General features: G+C 54.2%; 8 protein-coding genes across 8 annotated transcripts; all 8 read left to right on the forward strand.

Annotated features, from left to right (window-relative positions):
- Window positions 1-30: 30 nt before the first annotated feature.
- DQ04_00841000 (metallocarboxypeptidase) lies at window positions 31-381 on the forward strand (the record flags this gene model as incomplete). The annotated part of the gene is made up of 1 exon (XM_009309792.1): window positions 31-381. One exon carries the CDS (start codon window positions 31-33, stop codon window positions 379-381), a length of 351 nt encoding a protein of 116 aa, XP_009308067.1.
- Window positions 382-750: 369 nt separating this feature from the next.
- On the forward strand, window positions 751-2,262 carry DQ04_00841010 (metallocarboxypeptidase; the record flags this gene model as incomplete). Its single annotated transcript, XM_009309793.1, has 1 exon — window positions 751-2,262. One exon carries the CDS (start codon window positions 751-753, stop codon window positions 2,260-2,262), a length of 1,512 nt encoding a protein of 503 aa, XP_009308068.1.
- A 454-nt stretch (window positions 2,263-2,716) lies between these two features.
- Window positions 2,717-7,315, forward strand: DQ04_00841020 (putative Unc104-like kinesin; the record flags this gene model as incomplete). The annotated part of the gene is made up of 1 exon (XM_009309794.1): window positions 2,717-7,315. The coding sequence occupies one exon, from the start codon at window positions 2,717-2,719 to the stop codon at window positions 7,313-7,315; it is 4,599 nt and encodes a 1,532-aa protein (XP_009308069.1).
- Window positions 7,316-8,282: 967 nt separating this feature from the next.
- DQ04_00841030 (aminopeptidase) lies at window positions 8,283-9,956 on the forward strand (the record flags this gene model as incomplete). The annotated part of the gene is made up of 1 exon (XM_009309795.1): window positions 8,283-9,956. The coding sequence occupies one exon, from the start codon at window positions 8,283-8,285 to the stop codon at window positions 9,954-9,956; it is 1,674 nt and encodes a 557-aa protein (XP_009308070.1).
- A 680-nt stretch (window positions 9,957-10,636) lies between these two features.
- On the forward strand, window positions 10,637-10,930 carry DQ04_00841040 (hypothetical protein; the record flags this gene model as incomplete). The annotated part of the gene is made up of 1 exon (XM_009309796.1): window positions 10,637-10,930. One exon carries the CDS (start codon window positions 10,637-10,639, stop codon window positions 10,928-10,930), a length of 294 nt encoding a protein of 97 aa, XP_009308071.1.
- A 682-nt stretch (window positions 10,931-11,612) lies between these two features.
- On the forward strand, window positions 11,613-15,482 carry DQ04_00841050 (FGF receptor activating protein; the record flags this gene model as incomplete). Its single annotated transcript, XM_009309797.1, has 1 exon — window positions 11,613-15,482. One exon carries the CDS (start codon window positions 11,613-11,615, stop codon window positions 15,480-15,482), a length of 3,870 nt encoding a protein of 1,289 aa, XP_009308072.1.
- A 451-nt stretch (window positions 15,483-15,933) lies between these two features.
- Window positions 15,934-16,803, forward strand: DQ04_00841060 (putative adenylate kinase; the record flags this gene model as incomplete). Its single annotated transcript, XM_009309798.1, has 1 exon — window positions 15,934-16,803. The coding sequence occupies one exon, from the start codon at window positions 15,934-15,936 to the stop codon at window positions 16,801-16,803; it is 870 nt and encodes a 289-aa protein (XP_009308073.1).
- Window positions 16,804-17,433: 630 nt separating this feature from the next.
- On the forward strand, window positions 17,434-19,053 carry DQ04_00841070 (putative tubulin binding cofactor c; the record flags this gene model as incomplete). The annotated part of the gene is made up of 1 exon (XM_009309799.1): window positions 17,434-19,053. One exon carries the CDS (start codon window positions 17,434-17,436, stop codon window positions 19,051-19,053), a length of 1,620 nt encoding a protein of 539 aa, XP_009308074.1.
- Window positions 19,054-19,503: the final 450 nt, after the last annotated feature.

The raw sequence follows: 19,503 nt of genomic DNA on the forward strand, positions 1-19,503 counted from the left end.
GAGGACTTGCCAAAGGTGTGGAACGAGAAGATGAAGAGCTATCTGGGATTGGAGACGCTCGGTAATGACAAGGAGGGCTGCCTGCAGGATATTCACTGGGCGTCTGGGTCTTTCGGGTACTTCCCGACGTACTCCCTTGGCGCAATGCTGGCAGCGCAGCTCATGAACTCTGTCCGGAGGGAGCTCGGGGAAGAGGTTGTTGAGAATTGTATTCGCAAGGGCGAGCTTGGCAAACTGTTTTCGAAACAGAATGAGAAGATATGGCAGCACGGCTGCTCACTGACAACAGACGAGTTGATCAAACAGGCCACTGGAGAGACCCTCAACCCTGAGCACTACCGCAAGCACCTCGAGCGTCGCTATCGTGATGACAGCAACTAGGTTTGCGACATGCATAGTTTGTTGGGCATTTTCATTTTTCGTTTTTTTTTAATTGTTTGAAAGGATATATTTGTTGTAGTTCCGTTTCTTCCTGACTTTTTTTGGTTCTCTCTTCCTCGCTCGGTCTCCACTTCATATCGGATAAATGTTGTGGTGGGCATGAAGTCCTATTTGTTGTGGTTCTTTTTGGGTAGATAACCTTGCGGACGTGACGACTGGTCCATTGGAAAGTGACTGCTGACCCGTCGCTGTGCGCGTAGGTCGTGTGTGTGGTGGGGTATATTTTCTTTTGCGCTTCTACTTCCATCTTGTTGGAGACACTCAAGAGTTATCGGTTTTTTTTTGTGTTCGATTGTGTCGTCAAGAGCAATGAGGGCCTACAAGGAACTTGAGCGGATATTTACGCAACTCTACCGCTACACGCATCTGCTGTCGCTGGCTGACTGGGACTCGCAGACGATGATGCCACGCAAAGGTGCCGACGCCAGGGGTGCTGCCATGGCTGAGCTGCAGGTGCGCATGCATGAGGTTATCACTGATCGCCATATTCAGGTGCTCATTGATGAGGCACAGAAGGCTGCAGAGGATCTCGAGCCACTTCAAAGGGCGAATCTGCGTGAGATGCGCCGGGCATGGGAACTGGAGAATCTTCTCCCGGAGGACTTCGTGGAACGCAAGACTATTCTGACAACCAAGGCGCAGCAGTTGTGGCAGACGTGTCGTGCCGAAAACGACTTCGCCGGCTTTCTCCCGACGCTCAAGCAGCTGATTGAGCTGTACCGGGAGGAGGGAAAACTCCGTGCCGGGACATCTGGCAAGGATCCATATGAGGCGCTTGTGGACATCTATGAGCCGGGCATGACGCTTAAGCGCCTCGACGAGATCTTCGGCAGCGTAAAGTCATGGCTGCCGGCGCTGCTGAAGGAGGTGCAGGCGAAGCAGAAGTCGCTCAACGCGTCGATCGTGGAGCCCAAGGGTCCGTTCCCCGTGGAGAAGCAGGAGGCGCTTGGCCGGTTCTGCATGGGCGTATGGAAGTTCGACTTTGACGGCGGCCGCCTGGACGTCAGCGCCCACCCCTTCTGTGGGAATTCGAAGGAGGACGTGCGCATCACCACGAACTACCGTGAGACCGACTTCGACAAGAGCCTTCTTGGCGTGATCCACGAGACGGGCCACGCCAAGTACGAGCAGAACTGTGGACCCAAGGGGTTCGAAACGCAACCGGTTCGCGACGCGCGCTCATTGGGTGTGCACGAAAGTCAGTCGCTGTTTGCGGAGATGCAGATCGGCCGCTCTGGTGCGTTTATGGAGTTTCTCGCTCCCAAGCTATCGGATTACTTTGGTGATCAGCCCGCCTTCACCGCTGCCAATATGAAGAGGCTAACGCAGCGTGTGCAGCCTGGCCGTATTCGTATCGACGCCGATGAGCTCTGCTACCCTTTGCACGTTATCCTGCGTTATGAGATTGAGCGTGACCTGATGGATGGCAAGATGGAGGTGGAGGACTTGCCAAAGGTGTGGAACGAGAAGATGAAGAGCTATCTGGGATTGGAGACGCTCGGTAATGACAAGGAGGGCTGCCTGCAGGACGTCCATTGGTCTGGTGGAATGTTCGGGTACTTCCCGACGTACTCCCTTGGCGCAATGCTGGCAGCGCAGCTCATGAACTCTGTCCAGAAGGAGCTCGGGGAAGAGGTTGTTGAGAATTGTATTCGCAAGGGCGAGCTTGAAAAAATCTTTTCGAAACAGAATGAGAAGATATGGCAGCACGGCTGCTCACTGACAACAGACGAGTTGATCAAACAGGCCACTGGAGAGACCCTCAACCCTGAGTACTACCGCAAGCACCTCGAGCGTCGCTATCGTGATGACAGGGGTTGAATAGAAGTTTAGTGGTTTGCCCTATTCTTGCGTGGAATTCATTCACCATTTGTTGTAACAGAATTAATTTTCATTGCTGAGGCAAATCAGAGGTTAATTAGTGGAGGAGGTGTTGCTAACGACGTCGATATCTGTTTTGATGTTTTCATGATTGCTGGATTCCAGTGGTTCCATTGGGTGTGCGTCTGTGGGTTTGTGTGTAGTGATGAACTTCAGAGTGTGGTTCTTTTGTTTTCTCTTTTGTATGTGTGCATTTGTAGTTGTAGGAAATAGATCAATTCGCTAATAGGTCGCGCCAAAGCGTAAGGGCGGGGTGTACGCTTAGCAGCAGGTGCCCCAACCACAGTAAGGAGTCAGGAGTCGTGACGAAGACCAATATAGAGGTGAGAGAGAAGGGAAGAGGGGGAGTTGCTGAAGGGAGCAGGCACGAAAGAGGGGGAGGCTGCGGGTTGTGATGCCTGGCGCTCCAGAGGTGGAAGAGGGGCGCATTACTGTGTGCGTGCGTGCCCGCCCCCTCAATGAGCGAGAGAAGCGCTTAAAATCCCCACAGTGTCTGCTCTTCAATCAGGGAAAGACGGTGAGCATCTACAAGAAGAGCCTTCCTTCTGATGCTGGTGAGGTGAAGGACGAGACAGGTAATAGCGTGAAAGTATTCACGTTCGACCGCGCGTACGACAGCGATGTAGGTCAATCCGTTCTGTACGATGACTTGGGCGTGCCGGTCCTGAAAGCAAGCTTCTGCGGGTTCAATACGTGCATCTTCGCGTATGGCCAAACCGGCAGCGGGAAGAGTTACTCCATGATGGGCCCGTCGGGCGGCCGTGACGTGTTTGTCGACCCCGGCATTATCCCTCGTCTCTCCAAAGGGCTCTTTGCGATCGTGAAGGAGAGGCTCGCGGCGAAGGAGCAGGAGCTGGAGGCGGCGCTTGCTGCCGGCGAGGAAAACAGCCAGACGATGCCGGCCAAACTGAAGATCAATGTTGTGGTGAGTTACCTGGAGATATATCAGGAGCGCGTCTACTGTCTGCTGAACTCCAAGTGCGAGAACCTCAAGGTGCGTGAACACCCGGTGCTTGGTGTATACGTGGAGGGTCTTACAGAGCTGCAGACAGATTCCGAAGATGGTATCATGCGGCTCATGAATGGTGGCAACCAGAGCCGTCACACAGCAGCAACAAAGATGAATGATCGGTCCAGCAGATCACATGCCATCTTTGCCATCTCGCTTGTCCAGACGATAATAAGCGAGACCACGAAGGGTGAGAAAGTGTCCACGGAACTGCGTTCGAAGATTAACCTCGTCGATCTAGCTGGTAGCGAGCGGGCGAAGTCGACTGGAGCTGAGGGGGACACGCTTCGCGAAGGTGCCAATATCAATAGGTCGCTTACTGTCCTTGGACTCGTAATCAGCGCCCTGGCGGATATGGGCAAACATAAAACTGATGCGGCAGCTGCAAAGCACGTGCCGTACCGTGACTCAACTCTGACATTCCTGCTCAAGGAGTCGCTTGGTGGGAACAGCAAGACCTTTATGCTCTCCACACTCAGTCCAGCAGCGGCGAACTATGAGGAGACGCTGAGTACGCTTCGTTATGCCGATCGCGTCAAGGCGATTGTTACGCGAGCTGTCGTCAATGAAACGGCGGGCGACAAGAAAATACGCGAATTACAAGAAGAAGTCACACGATTAAAAGAGAAGATGCGGCACTACGAGGAGCTTGTCGGACGTGGAGGGATTAGAATTAATGTTCTGAAAACGGACCACTCCATGCTGAATTCCACCGCCAACGACACGGATTCGGGGACGGTCATCGAAGAAGATGTTGATTACATCACCGCCCAGACACCGCGCCAGCCAAGAGATGCGGCTGTGCTGGAGGCGGAGCTTCACCGGGCGGAACAGTTCATCCAGAAGATGACCGGAGGAGAGGTTGGTGGCGTGGAGTCACTGAGGATACGTGATCTGTACCGCACCATGCCGAGCGTGAAGGTCAACCGGAGCGAGCCATTCCTGCTGAATGTGGACGGTGCCGGGGATTGGGTGGTTGAATACCTCGTTGCGGGTGTGACGTACTTGGGCACTGAAGCAGGAGAGAACAGTAAAAATGATCGTTACATCGTTGTGAGTGGAGCAAACACCACGGGTATTGCCCCACGGCATTGCTGCTTTGTGCGGCAGGAGGGCGGGTGTGTGTTGCTGCGCCCGCTGGGTGGCAACGCGACGTACATCAACGACGAGGTGGCGCCAGTGACCAAGGACACAGTGCTGACGAGCGGCACGGTGGTGTGCATGGGGACTGAATACCTGGAGTTCAAATTCACCGACCCCTCCGCACCGCAGCCGACAGGGCGCCGGCGCGCTGTTCGTGCCCAGGAGGGCGGCGCGGTGACATCGCCGAACCTCAACACTAACGAATTGGCGGTTTCCAGCAGTGGGGACAATTCAAGGACATCCCCGATGTGTGGCAGCAGCACGGGAATTGTTGTTGGTAACAGCAGCTCTGGCTGTGGTAGCGGTGCCTATCCCGACATCCCTGCGCTGCGACTGAAGGAAGCTCTGCAGCGGCGGACGCAGAGTAGCATTCGTGGGTCGACACTGCACGGTGACCCGATGTCACCAACTGGGAGGTCGTTGCTGTACACCAACCGCGGCAACAACGTCGTCGGCGTCACGCCAAGGACCACGCTGGCGACGGGTCGAGTGGTATTTGCGCCCAACGACGAACTGACAACCGTGTATCGCCACACATTTCTCTTCATAGGCGATAGCAATAGTGGGAAGAGTGCTTTGCGTGAAAATATACAAAAACCAGATAAGTGGTACTCCATCTTTGCCAATGACAAGCTGCATGCGCATCCAACCTTTGGTTTGGAGTCGTCGTTGATTGAAGCCCCGACGGGGCACCACCCAGTGCAAATAAATCTCATGGAGTTGAGCGGAAAGAATTGTTTCTCTCTACTTGAGGAACTGTTGCCGACCCGTCGCGTGACGTACGTTCTGTGCTTCTCATTGTGTGATTTCCCTTCGTTGGAAATGCTGAAACCTCACCTTGAACTTATTCTCTGCAATACCGCTAGTCGAGACGCGGCGGTGCTTCTCATTGGCACCCACCTCGATGAGTCATTGCTCCCCCGGGGAGGGTTGGCACGGGTTTTCGCTGGTATCGAGGCAGAAGTGAACAATTACTTACGCCTTCTGCAGGTACACCCGGAGATGCGCCCATCTATATTGGGCCACTTTGCGGTGGATAATGTTAACCGTGTCGTATTTTCCCCTTCAGTTGCAAAAATGAGAAAGTTCCCTGAGTTGCTCACTTGGTTTGCGGAGCAGGCGATAATACGGTGTCGTAACGACCCGGAGTTTCCGAACGCACAGGTCCCCGTGCGGACGGTGGCGTTAGCAAAGAAGATCCGCCATCTCTACCGCGAGGGTAAGTGGTGTCTTTCGTCTTCAGAGTACAAGACGATCGCAAAGGCCGTGAATGAGCGATATGGCATGAGTCTAGAGGATCTGCATCAGCATACGCAGCTGCTGGCGAGCTGGGGAGTCTTGCACCACCATTACAAGCATCACACCATGAAGAAGCACATTGTCGTGGATGTCCCATGGGTGTTCCGCACAATTGCCGTTCTGGCCTGCTGCACACCGATGCAAGCCGCCCAAACATACAATCAATCTATGCAGTGGTCATTGCCCCTCGTATCGCGCCCCTACGTGGTCAACAGTATGTCTAACGTCCTCCCTTTCGACGCGGATGCGGTACAGGCTGCCGACGTTTTCGGTCTACTCGGTCAGGGAGTTCTGACGATGAAGACGGCGCGGGTTCTCTTTAGCGGTGTGCTGGCGGAGAAGAACTTCGGCCCTGGAAAACTGAGCGGTCTGCTGGAGCTATTGCGTAGTTACGATTTTATCGTACAAGGCAGTTCTCTCCAGTTCTCTGTGTTGGGGAACCTCCGCAGAGATGTAGTACGAGTGTGGTATGAAAACAGTGAAGAGGACAACGCCGTCGGCAACAAAAGAAATACTGATGATACACGTGAGGTGCAGAAAGCACCAGTGGTGGAGCCGCAACCAGCCGGCGATGCTACATCACCTAGAAGGGAGTCCGAGTTGTTTGTGCTGGTCCCCGCCTGTTTCAGGAATCAGGCGCCGTCCGCCTTATGCGTACACCTGCCCACCTTTCTCTTCGGTCCCTTCTACCGCTTCGTACTCAACGCGGTGCCGCACAACTTTTTCTCTCGTGTTGTGTGCCGCATTGCACATTACGCGGAGAAAGTGTACCTCGGCCCCGTCACTGCGCGCTGCGTACCTGTGGAGGATCTTGACGGCGAGGGCGAGCACGGCGGCAGGACTGGCAGGAGTGCGCGTGGAAGGGTGAGCTGTATCGCGCAGGTCGTGGACAAGAGCGAGTTCTGGGGGTGCACCGCGTGGGTGACGGGCTCCGCTAGCAGCCGTGCGCTGCTGCGCATGGTGCAGCATTCGCTCCTGATCACATTTCACGACTTCAACGATGATGAAGACTTCTACGACGGTCTCCGCCGCGTGGTGCGCAATGTCATCTCGGAGAGCCCAGGTGTGGTATGTGAGGAGAGCATTCTCTGCACGCACGGTATCCTCGACGAGGTTGAGAAGGCGGGCGAGGTGCACGGCGACAAGACATACTGGCACTGCGTGGACCAGAACCTCAACTCACTCGATAAGATACGTCAGCGCGAGGAGTTTGCGCTCATGACGGCGCGTGTCAACACCGCGCGGCATCTGTCCCGCGACGCCGGCAAAGATGATGATGATGATGATGATGGTAACGATGATGCCAAAAACGGGAACGAGGAGGAGAGCGATATGGTGGTCCCTTTTGTGCGAAATCGCACGGAGTGCATAGACGAAGCGGCGTCGATGCGGCGTATCTGCGATTACTCGCTGCTGACTGATCCGGTACTGCATGGAGTGACGGCGGCGCTGCGCTCAATGAACGACGCACGCCGGCGTGGCAATATTGTGGAGCAGTGCAAATTGATGGACTGCCTCGTGGATGCTCTTGCACAGGCATAGAGCTGTGTAGCTGTGCGTAACTGTCACTGCTTTCTGGGTGCGTACCTCGTCGTTTTTGTGTGTGGCCGTCCAACCTTGCTGCATGTATGGACGAGCTGAACGGAGGAGGTCTCAAGCGACAGAATGATCGACAAACAAAAAAAGTATGTTGACTGCTTCTTTATGTTCTCTTCTCTTTTTGTGCGCTTTTAAATTCCCTTTCCCTCTCACACATTGCAGCGGTGCTGGTAGTGTTGCTGTTTTAATGTCAGTTGCTACCTCTTCGACTGCTTCTGCTTCTTGCATTCAGTTAATCAATGCTCCTGCACCGTCAAGGAGCAAGTCTTCAGTTGTTTGTCACGGTGTAAGTGTCCCGTCCCACACTTTCATTATTTTGCTCGGGGACGACCCATAAAACAAGACACTAAGGCTGTGGCGTGGAGAGATACTAGCAGGAGAGGAAGGAAGTGTGAAGTAGGACCTGAACCTTTTGGGGGGGGTGGGGGGTCTGAAGGCCCCTTGACAAGGCTGTGAGAAGTGCGCCCCCATTCGTTCTGATGTTTTTTTTTTTTGGCTACTAGAGTATATTTATCTTCCAATTTATACGTAAATAAACAAATATATATATTCACGTATAAACAGCTGCGACGCCAATGACAGCAGGAGACTGTCTCTCTCATTATTATCATTACACGTATACGCATACGCATGCGGTGCTGCGACTGCTACATCTCCTGTGCGCCACGACAAGGATGCACCTCGCCTCTTGCGCACAGTTTTGCAAATGAAATGAGGAGGGAAAAGAAAGAGCATATTACACGAAAAGAAGGAGGACACGACGCCGCGTGTGGGCGCTTGTGCTATCTGTCCTTTTGATACCTGATGTCATTGTTTTTTTCCCGTGTGTTCTCCCATTCCTGCACTGTACTCGGCAGAAAGTTTCAACACCTGTTGGCGATTACACAATAATAATAAGCACACACACATCATGTCCTCCGTGTACAAGCGACAGCGCACCGATTCGGTGTATGAGGAACGTAATGTCTCGGAGTTCGTTAAGAGTTGCGTCGAGTTCCGTTCCAACGTCACGTTCCACACCACCGTGGAGGGGAAGCAGCTGGCGAATGAGGTCCTGCAAGGTGCCCCACAGCGGTCACTGCGCGTCCTTCTTCTTGGCAGCCAGAAGCAGTTGAGCGACAAGGAGAGGATGGCCGCCTTTTTCCCCTATTACAGCAAGGCGGTGGAGACTGCGGTCGATGTCGCCCCCAGTGGCAAGGCCTACGTGGCGGATATTACGCCACATGTGCGTGTTCTTGTTGGCACGGTGCCCACCAAGGCGTCGCGCCACAACTGCCCGCTACGCCCAGATGTCATCTCCAGCATCGTGAAGGAAGCCCTCGCCCACGTCCGCGAGGAGGAAGACGGGAAAAAAGTCCACACGGGACTTGACATCTACTGCTGTGAGTCACAGAATGAGCTGTGTGTTGCCGCCGCCATTGCACGCGCGGCGAATCGCAACTTCTCTGCAAAGCGTGGTCGCGCAGAGCGTGGCTATTTATCGCGTGGCCCCACTGTTCGCGTCGTATTCGCGCCCAACACGGCGAAGCGCAGTCTCGCGGAGGCGGAGAAAGACTTCACGTGCGGCAGTCGGCACGCGCTCGATGTGGCGGCCTTGGTGGTGCAGCTGTGCCAACGTCTTGTGGACGCGCCGGCAAACCTGCTCGATACCACCACCTTCGCGGAGATTGCTTCCGGCCATGTGGCGAGCCTGTGCGCTATGGGCAGAAACGCCTCTATCGACATCCTCAGTGGCGAGGAGCTGCGGGAACGTGGCTACGGTGGCATCTACGGCGTCGGCAAAGCAGCGGAGTTCCCACCGCATCTTGTGACGCTATCGTATCAGCCACAAAACGGCATCGAGCCGCAGGAGAAGTTGGCATTTGTCGGCAAGGGTATCGTGTACGACACGGGCGGTCTCGCGATCAAGTCTGCGTCGAATATGTGTTCCATGAAGCACGACATGGGCGGCGCGGCGGCAACCTTCTGCGGCTTCCTTGGCCTGGCACTGCTTGAGGCGCCGCAACAGGTCTCCGCGGTGTTGTGTCTCGCCGACAACGCCGTCGGCCCGCGCTCGCAGCGCAACGATGACATTGTGCGCATGAAGTCCGGTTACACGGTTGAGATCAACAACACCGACGCAGAGGGGCGGCTCGTGTTGGGGGATGGCGTGTACCACGCCTCCGCCCTGCTACCGTACACACCAGACGTGATTGTCGACATGGCCACATTGACAGGCGCGCAGGGCATTGCGACTGGCCGCCGCCACGCCGCACTCTATGCTAACTCGGAGGAGATCGAGGGCCGTATGGTGCGGGCGAGTCGCAAATGTGGTGACCTCTGCTTTCCCATCGTGTACTGCCCGGAGTTCCACGCCAGTGAGTTCAGCAGTGGCGTCGCGGACTCCCGCAACAGTGTGGCGAACCGCGGTAACGCCTCGGCGAGCTGTGCGGCGTACTTCGTCGGCAACCACATCGACAGTAAATTCAAGGGTGCCTGGGCGCATGTGGACATGGCGTCGCCCGTCGGCCAAGATGACCCAACTGGGTTTGGCGTGGCGCTGCTCCTGCAGGCCTTTGCTTCGTCAATCTACTGCGCCGAATAGATTGTCGTGTGCATCTGTTATTGCTGCAACAGATGATGTGGCAGCACATAACTGTGGCGTATGTGGGACTATTCGGTTTACTGGGGGCTGGTAGGGTTAAGAAGAAAAAGAGAAACTGAAGATGATCAAACCGTCCCTGGAAAAGCAGATCATTGCATTGTTTTATCAGGGGAAGTAAGAGGGAACAGTGTTTGGAGGTGAGGAAGGCCACGTTAGTACAAAATGATGTTTCACGTCGTGTGAAGGTGGTTAAGCGATTCTTTGGCAAAGAAAGAAAGGCAAGTGTATTGGGAGTATGGGAGTTTGCGATAGACGAGAGGAAGTGTACTGCGAGGCGAAGAAAAAAATTGCCGCCTTTATTTGTGGCCCTTTCTGCCGCTCCGAGTGATCCCGCTTCTATATATATTGGCCTGTGTCTATGGCCACACCACCGATTGTCTGTTGAGTTTACTTTTCGTATTTCTTTACTTTCTGCCTTCTTTGCAACAAAGTCTATTATTTCTGTTGTTGTTCTAAGGAAGCCAAAAAAAAAAAAAACGGCACGCCATACTCCCTCCCCTTGCGCTCACGTATCGAGCTGAGAAGAGCGCGGAAAGAGACAAACACATCTATAGCAAGATCAAATTAGGCCGATCCACCTTCCCCCGTATTCCTTCTCGTTTTCTCCCTGGGTGTGCGTGATGGCGGTTCCCGGTTGGCTCCGCCGCTTTGAAATCTACGCCATCTGCATGGTGTGGCCCGTCGCGACTGTTGTTGGGCTGGTGTCGACGTACAGGATCTTCATGTGGAGCTACGGCGGCCGCGACTGCTTCCGCTACGTGGCGATCCAGGAGCCGTTTAAGGAGCAGTGGTACCAGGCAAACCCCAAGACAGCGCTCGGCATCGACACGCCGCTCGCGCACGTGCCAAAGTACCTCGAGTCACCAGGGCACAGCACCGGTGGGGAGGACCACGTGCACCACCGCAACTACTGAACTCGGCCAGCGGTGGAGATAGGAAGGGATAAAGAAACAAAGACGAAGGGGACGTGTTCGTGCCGTTGTACCTGTGTGCATGTGTGGCACACTTTTGGAGAGGTGGGAGTATGAAGGGATGCACTTGGTGGTAATGGTGGTGGTGGTGTGTGTGTGTGTGTGTGTGGGCGTCTGGCGTGGTGTGGTGTGGTTGACGGTCTGACTGCATGAATCCCTTGAGTCTCATCCCTTTTTTTTTCGTTTTGCGGTGTGTGCTGTTGATGCGGCTGCTGACCGCGTGTGTGCCACTTCCTTTCTTTGGCGCCTTTCGTTGCCGATCCTCTTTCCCCCCTTGGTCCTTTTTTTTTTTTGTCTTCTTTTTCGTCCTTCTCGTTGGTGCCATCACGCGCGTTGGACCAGTTGTACAAGGGCAGTGAGGGCACATTTGGATTGGGAACTCAAAGACGGATTAGGCGGGATTAGAGTGTTGCTCGGTTTATTTTCGCTTCAGCGTTTTGGGCCTTCGATAGTTCCCAGAACTGCGAGGAACGTAGAGGTTTCCCTACGCTACGGGAACGGAGGCAACAACAACAGCAGCAACAAAGAAAAAAAAAGGCATTGAAGGAGTATTTATTCCCGTTTTTTTTTTTTTTTNTTTTTTTTTTTTTTGCATACACACACACACACACGCACGAACATGGCGATGAAGCAACATATATTTGTTATTCGCTCGTCATACACCGCGTTATTTTACGCCATCATCGTGAGCACAGGGCTCCTGCTCGCCCTCTACGTTGGGCTATGGCTGCACCACGAGGATCTCCTCGCAACGCACTGCCATACCCCAGAGTACTGGCCAAGCATCAGCACTCTCACCGGCGACTTCCAACCAGAGCGACAGATCTGGCGCGTGGCGTTTGTTCTGTGCACTTCTTTTCGCCTGGGTGCGAGCATCTCGCTATTCTCTGTCTTCCGGCAGCGTGGGTGCGGGGGCATGAACAGCCTGAGTGGCTTGCTGCACTCCCCCGTGGCCCTCATCACGTCCTCTGCGTTCCTAACGCTAGTTATGTTCCTGTGTGACCTTTGCCGGCTTCTGGGCGGGCTGACCTGGACGATGGTGGCCTCTGCGGAGAATCTCAGCCGCCACGACGTGGGGTTCGCCTTCTACGTCTTCCTCGGCTTCCTCCTGCAGTTGGTCATGGACAGGCTGGTGCGACGCAATACATACAACCTCGAAATTTACGCTTCTCAGAGAGAGGCTCGCGTATCGTCTCGTTTAAAGCGTGTGTGTCTAATAGGACAGACAACGAGTGCGCTGTGCCTCGTCTTTTTTTACATTCGCCACGTGGCCACATGTGCGGCAGGAGCATACAGCCTGTCGACGATGAGTGAGTGGTCCTTCGCTTTCTTCAACATTTTCTTCGACGCCACCGCGTGGTACGAGCTGAAGAACGACGCGTGGGTCTTCGGCGCAACGCCGGAGCAGTACCAGCGTCTCGCGTTCAGAAGTGTCAATGCGCCAACTGAGGTTTACGGCAATGGTGTCGATCCGGAGACTGCGGAAACTACTCCGGTATGCTCTGTGCCTGTGTCGTCGGAAGAAGGTGGCATCATTGGGGCCAATGTGGTGGTGCACGAATTCACGTTAGCGTGTGCGCCGTCAACCGTCGCAATGTGGTTGGTGGATGTCTACTGGGCATACCTCTTCTGGGAGATGATCATTCATGTCGTGGAGCACATGTACTTCATGCCGATGGTGGCCATGTCTATGTCGTGGGAGTTGGTGAGCGTCGCTGCGTTTTGCTCGCCCGTGCTACTGAGGTTCGCCGCGTTCCGTCGCTGGGCGTTGGGCCCGGCACCCTTTGCCAACACTTTATTAAGGGGAGGTCCCAATGCGGGTCACCGACGTGCACCCATGTACGTGTTTTTCTACTTCGCTGCCGCCCTCTCGCATTTCCACATTCACGTGCGAAACGGAGAACGGTTGAAGCTTCTCGCAGTGACCGTTGGTCCCTTCTTCCTCTCGCTGGCCACCTTCTGTCGCTACCTTTATCCCACCGTGACAGTGAGCGATACTGCTGAAGACAGTTGTCGTCTGCTGTATTCGTTCCCCTTGGGCCTTGTGGTCACCATGTTGGTGCGTGTCCTTTTCATCACACAGGAGCCCGTATATACAGATCCACTATACAACGGCCTATTCGGTGTGGTTATTGGTATTGTTAGCACCACCGTCATCTACAGACATGTTATGTTTGTCAAACAACTACCAGATAACAACAGCAGCGTCGCAAAGGATGTGTCTGTCGACTCTGGTGGGTCTCGGCATGTTCACTTCACCGTGGAACGTCCCATCAACAGTATCACGGCGTTGGCGTTATCATACTCTCCATCGTCCCCTGCGATTATGGGTATGCTCTTCGGTCTACTCACTACAGCCTCCCTCACGTTTTACACGTGCGCCAACTACATCCCACGTCTCTTGGCGATTGACCCGTATCCAGCGAGCTTGGTTGTTATCTTCTTCTTTGTGATGGGTCTGTGCTACTCGCAGGAAATCGCCCCACTCGTGGGCACGGGCAAGAATGGTGGTGCGTCATGGCTTCGCCTTGGTATAGGGCTCCTTGGCGGATGCCTCACCATGCTTTTGTCTACTCGGCAGACAAACCGCTCATTCGAACTTAAGCATGACCACTACCCAACTACAATGAATAGCGTGAAGGAGCACGTTGACATCCGTTACTGGGATGCAGAAGAGGACTTTTACGGAAGCCCCTATATCGCTTTCGCTGGTGCACTCGTGATGACACTCTGCTTTGGTGCTTTGTATCCGCTCATCATTGAGCTTCTCTTTGCCCATCAGCGGGCACGCCGCCTTGCTTCAACTGATCGTGCAGACTCACAGGGTATCCCGTTCCAACCACATACACTCGAGGCGATGCGCGCGACGTCGTTTGAATTAGTGTGGTCACTCACAACTGTCCTGACAGTTATACTCTACCTGTTATGCATTTCGTATCCGTTTGTCCCTATGGCGTGGCTCGTACGCGAGCGCTCTGTTTCGATGCATTTTGGCAACATGGCTGGTATATTTATCCTTGCCTGGTACCTGGCGCGTCGGGTAGGGAATGGCGCTGCGGTGGCTCGTGCAGAGTCTGTCACCACGAAGAAGCAGCGACACATGCCCATTTTTGTGGTAATGCTCATTGGTGTAATGTTCTTTGTTGTTGTGATTTGCCGAACGGCGCTTGAGCCGTCAGATCGAAGTATTCCACCTGGGAAAGACATTGCCCGCCGTTTTCCGAAGGAGGTGGTACATGTGCATGAGGCTTTTAAAAAGATTCATGCGGAGAGCAATGCCGCCACAGACCCACTCATGGAGGAGTATGAGCGCACCTTCGTTCAAGAGCGCTACGAGGCACAGCTGAGGAACCTAGAGGCCGCGGTTACAGGAGAGGAAATCAGGGATACGAAGAATCCCAAAAAGGTCAAGGAGGAGGAGTTTGGCATCTCCCTCGCTCACCTCACGTCAGAGCAGCGGAAGGATGTGTGGGAGGCGGCGCAGGGAATGACATTCTTTTCGGGTATGATATGGACTGTTCACTTCGCCCTTGACAACGTCAACACCGACTCGCTGAAACGAATGGTGGAGCAGGCTGACAAAACAGGCGCTGGGGTGGTGGGTCTCCTCGAGAGCGACTCCATGCATGTACCCAACGGGAATCGCGACATGGTGGAGTTCATGTCGTATCATCTCGGTTACCGCTACACTAGCTATGGTCCCACAGCGCTCGACAACACGTACGGGTGTGGCATGATATCGAAGTACCCAATCTTACGCGTGCGGCGGTACATTATGCCGTCGCCGCTGGGTGAACTTTCTTGCATCATTCACGCGGAGTTGGACGTGTTCGGAATCACCATCCAGACGTGGGTTGGCCACTTCGGCAACACCGAGCATTGGGCCGATGGGTTGCTCCAGTCGCAGTTCCTTGGCCGCCTTGTCAGGCGCAACCCCGGTCCCTCCATGTTCCTCGGCTACGTCGTTTCGTACCCCGGCAACCCCGAGCGGTACCACCGCTACAGCTCCCCGACGGAGCGCGGCCTCCTCCGAGACACGGCGCTGGAGATGTATCGCAAGCATCCGTGGTACCGCATGCAGGAGCGTGGCGGCTACGACGAGCCGGAGCCGGCAAAGACGACCATTGCGCCAGACGCCGCGGTGGACTTCAACCTGGAGTGGAAAATTGAGCACGTCGCACCCCTGGAGGAGGGCATGGTGCCGGACATCTCGTTCCGCCGCACGCCAGAGGGGAAGGATCCACGTTACTTCAAGTTCAACGACACGCAACGCATCACCACCGTTCACCCCCGCCACGAGTTCATTGACCGCTACTGTCAGTATATTTTCTACAAAACTGGTGCAACCGAAGACGAGCGTCCAGAGGACGAAGCGAGGCTCCAGCCACTGCAGGTGTATTTGTACGACTGGTGGAGAGTTATTAATAATGAGACCTCAAGCCTCTCAGATACCGAGATTCAGGTGGTGCAGCTGGGATTTAAACTAAGAGCATAGGGAACGAATCACATCTTTTCTACGTCGGTTTTTTTTTTTCACTTTTCGTGGCCTTATTATCTTTAATGCTGGTGATCAAAATTAGCAGCGAAATAAGAAACTCACGTGACATGGACTCTGTACCTTCATACTTTTTGGGAGGTGGGTTCCGTACAAGTGATCGAAGAGCCACCAATAAAGGCGTTGAGAGGGTTCGTTTCTAAAACTTCTATCATAAACCGCAAGAACAGACTGTGTATTTTTCTTTATTATTCTTTCTTACCACCGGTACAGGTGGCGCGAGCTCTCCTTATTCCTATGGCTGGAATCACCTTCATGGATGCACCTCATTTCCCTTTTTTTTCCTTTTGTTGTTGGTGATTCATTACTGCCTTGTCGTGTCTTTGCGTGCACGTACACTCAGGAGTGACAGTATTGGCACCGCACCCGGTTTCGCAAGGAGTAAAGGGAAATGGTTTTGATCATCGATCAACTGGCGGCCGTATTTGGGAGTCTACTGCTTTTTTTGACGGGTGAAGGCAACGGCGACAAAAAGCCTGCCTCGGTCGGTTATGCCACAGGGGACATTTGCGTCCATGGAACGTGGGAAACGGGAAGGGGGACATGTAATTGCGCTTCTGGATGGACCACCAACAAGGAGCAAGACATACTCGCTGGTCCGTTCGTCTGGTGCAACGCCACGGCCCCACCGACCACAGAGGCCCCACCGAATGGTTGGTCGGCATCAGCACTCGGCGGTCTTTCGAGTGGCCTTCTCGTCATCGCGCTCCTCGTTTTGCTTGGGCTTGCCTTCCTGTTTGCCTGCTGCTTCTGCTGCCGTCGCCGCAGCTGTGGCGAGCGTCATTCCAGCGCAAACGTTCAAGGAGCCAACAATCAACAGCAGCCACCCCTGGAGGTGTTTGGTGTGCCTTTTCAGCAAAACCAGCCGGTGTTCTCAACCACTCCGAGCAGCCCCATGTACATGATGCCCTTGCCCATGTACGCAAATGCCACCGTGAGTGCACCAACCTCGCCCATGTCCCACAGCGTGCAGGCCAGTTTCGGTCCAACCTTCTTGAACAATGAGCCGTATGGAACGCCACACAGTCAACAAATGGACCCGCAGCAGGCGGTTCCTGGCTTCCACCTGAGCATGAGCCGGCCGCCACAGCCGCTGTCCACAGATGTTGGTGCTGGTGGTGGCAATGCTCATGAGGAGGGCGTGTCGGCTGCAGAGCGCGACCCCTCTGTATTCACGAACGATAATTTTCATCTGCCGAGGACACCACGGAGCGCCCTCTTCGCAGCGAAGCAAAATGACGATGGCCATGCGAACGGCTAAACGTAGTAAAAACAGTGCAACACGTTTGTGTTTGCTTTGGCGTTTTTTATTTGTTTTTCCATTTTCTTTTTGCTTTCTATTGTTCGTTGTTGTTTATATATATATATATATATATATAGTTTTTGGGGGGGTTAGCTTTCTTATTTGTGATGGCTCCTTGCTACGTTCTGATTTCTTTTGCTGTTTTCCACGTGCAGTGTATCTTTTTTTTTTTCCGTCGTCTTTTGTTTTGTGTTCTCATCGTATTCGACTTCAATTCTCACATTGCTCTCTCTGTCTCTTTGTCTGGCGTGCACCAGGGGCCGGCGGCTGGAGTAGTTGCAAGGGGGTTGCCGCCTCCTCAACGGTTGCTCGCGCCGCCGCCCCCGCACTCAGGGGCCGCATGTGAGGCACATAATGAAGGGCACTGAAATAAGGGGTTGCCGCGATACGGAGTGGTGGTGGTGGTTCTTTTTGGGGTGCTTTGTTTGGTGTGGCTTGCTGTTGCTTCGGATGTGCTCCGCTCGACGCCTCTCTTGTTTGCTTTTTGCTCTTTTTTTTTTAATTCTCTCTCTCTCTCTGTTTTCTGCGCAACGGCGCCCTTCCACATTTGTCGACAACACGTGCAGAGTCGGACGACGCAAGTCACACATGTCGACTAGGTACTCCGCCAGCCCGTACTACAACAACGGCGACGCTGCATCCGCCTCGTCGCTTCTTAGCACCAATCAGGTGGTGTTCTGCGTGAACCCCGTCCTCTTCCAAAACTGCGGACTCCTGCTGGAGACGCCCAGCGGACTTACCACGTCAGCCATCATGAAACTGCGGCAGGAGTCGCCGAACAGAACCGCAATCTCGCTTTCCATGTGGATAGACATCGCCGTCAGTGTGATTGGAATGCGGGAGTCCGTCGCCTACTCCATCTTTGACGTGGTCTACGCACTCACAGGGAGCTGTATACAGGCTTCACTGTCATCGCAGACGAACGGCAACTCCACGAGCCTTAAATCCACCGCGGAGTATCGTCAGGAGGGCAATCGGGCGCTTCTTAAGAAGATGGGGGGAACTATAGATGAGGCGCGCTGGCCTGCAGCCTCCGCCTCGCGGCAGCTAAGTCTACCGGCGCTTACCATTTTTCTTCTTGCGCAGCTCATCCTCGAGCACCCGCCAAGGCCGATGCTGGGGGAAATTAGTCAGGAGCTCGTCATGAGCAGCGTGCGGCAGCACCTGCATGACTATATTACAGCTGTGGCGATCACCCGACCGGGGCGTCTTACGATGGCAGACGCGCAGGAGCTGCGTATTCTTCTGCGTGAATTTGTCAATGGGGTCGAGCAGCCGTTCGGCACAAGCATCGGCTTCCTGTGGCCACGGTCAGAGAAGACCATCGATATTACAATTTTGTCGCAGTTCATACGTCCTAGAATCATGCTTCCAAGTGAACTGGCCGCCAGCACGACATCATCGCCATTTAGCAACAATGTTATTGTGAAGGGTTTGCGTGGTACTATATACATCCCGCCGTACCCTGTGATGCCGAGCAGCAGCGCGAGACTGGTGGCCTCTTCAAACTACGCTATTGAAAGAAGTTCCCAATCGAGTTTTTACATCACATCAGACCTACCGAACACGCGCCTCTCCCAGCTTGCCAACTGCACTGTAGCGCTGGGGCCTGTTGGTGGCGTCTTGTGCGTCGACCGTTGCGAGAACACCAGTATCTCAGCTCTGTGTGGTGCCATTGTTGTGAGTCGGTGTCGGAATGTGACCATTTTTGTTTGCACCAACACGCCACCAGTGCTTTGCTTACATGAGGGTGCCGACACGCTAGAGAACGTCCGTTTCGCCCCGTACAACTCGCATTACTCCACATTGGAGGAGCACCTTGCGAGCTCCGGCGTGAATCCTAAGCTGAATCTGTGGAACGTGGGACTTCCCTCACCGCAGTACATTCTTCCCCCGGATGAATTTACGCCGCTCTGCTTCCCTGTCGCGCCACACACAAACGCTGTTGTCACGACACGCACAAATCCATGTCCCCTGGCCCGCCCCTATGCGGATGCGTTGGAGCGGCGCGTTCAGCGGTTTCAGGAAACATCGAAGCAGCTAGAGGCGGCTTACCAGCGGCTCACGGATGAGGGCAAAAAGGATTTGGCGAACGAGCTGCGCGGAAAGGTGCACACAATGTTCATTGAGTGGCTCCGCCGCGCCGGACAGGAGAAGGGGCTTGTCAGTCTGCTGCACCAAAGCACCGACAGCCACTTGCAGACTTAGAAGGGTAGGGTGAAACGAAAGGTAGAAGGGGNCTGCTGCACCAAAGCACCGACAGCCACTTGCAGACTTAGAAGGGTAGGGTGAAACGAAAGGTAGAAGGGGTGATGATGGTGAAGGTCTTGAGAGTGGTGGCGATGGTGTGGGAGGTGCATGGTGCCTCTCCCCTCGCTCATTCTCTTTATGTTTTTTTCTTCTCTTGTCTTCTTCACTGCGCCCGCCGTTCGTGTCTCTCACCGTCCCGCGTGCGTGTCTTGACTTTTGTTTCTTGGTTGAGAGGCGGCACTCCTTTGAGCACGCTCTTGTGTGTGGTGGTGTATATGAAGCGGGCGCTTCTTCTGAAGACGAGGGAGGGGGTGGATGGTGTTTGCTCCCCACCCGCTTCACTCTTCTTGTGGTGTTTTCTTTATTTTGTATTTGTGCTGTTTTCTTGTTGTTGTTTTTTTTTTTGGG

This window comes from Trypanosoma grayi, assembly GCF_000691245.1.
Source record: "Trypanosoma grayi strain ANR4 Tgr_84_V1, whole genome shotgun sequence".
Classification (NCBI taxonomy): Eukaryota; Euglenozoa; class Kinetoplastea; order Trypanosomatida; family Trypanosomatidae; genus Trypanosoma; species Trypanosoma grayi.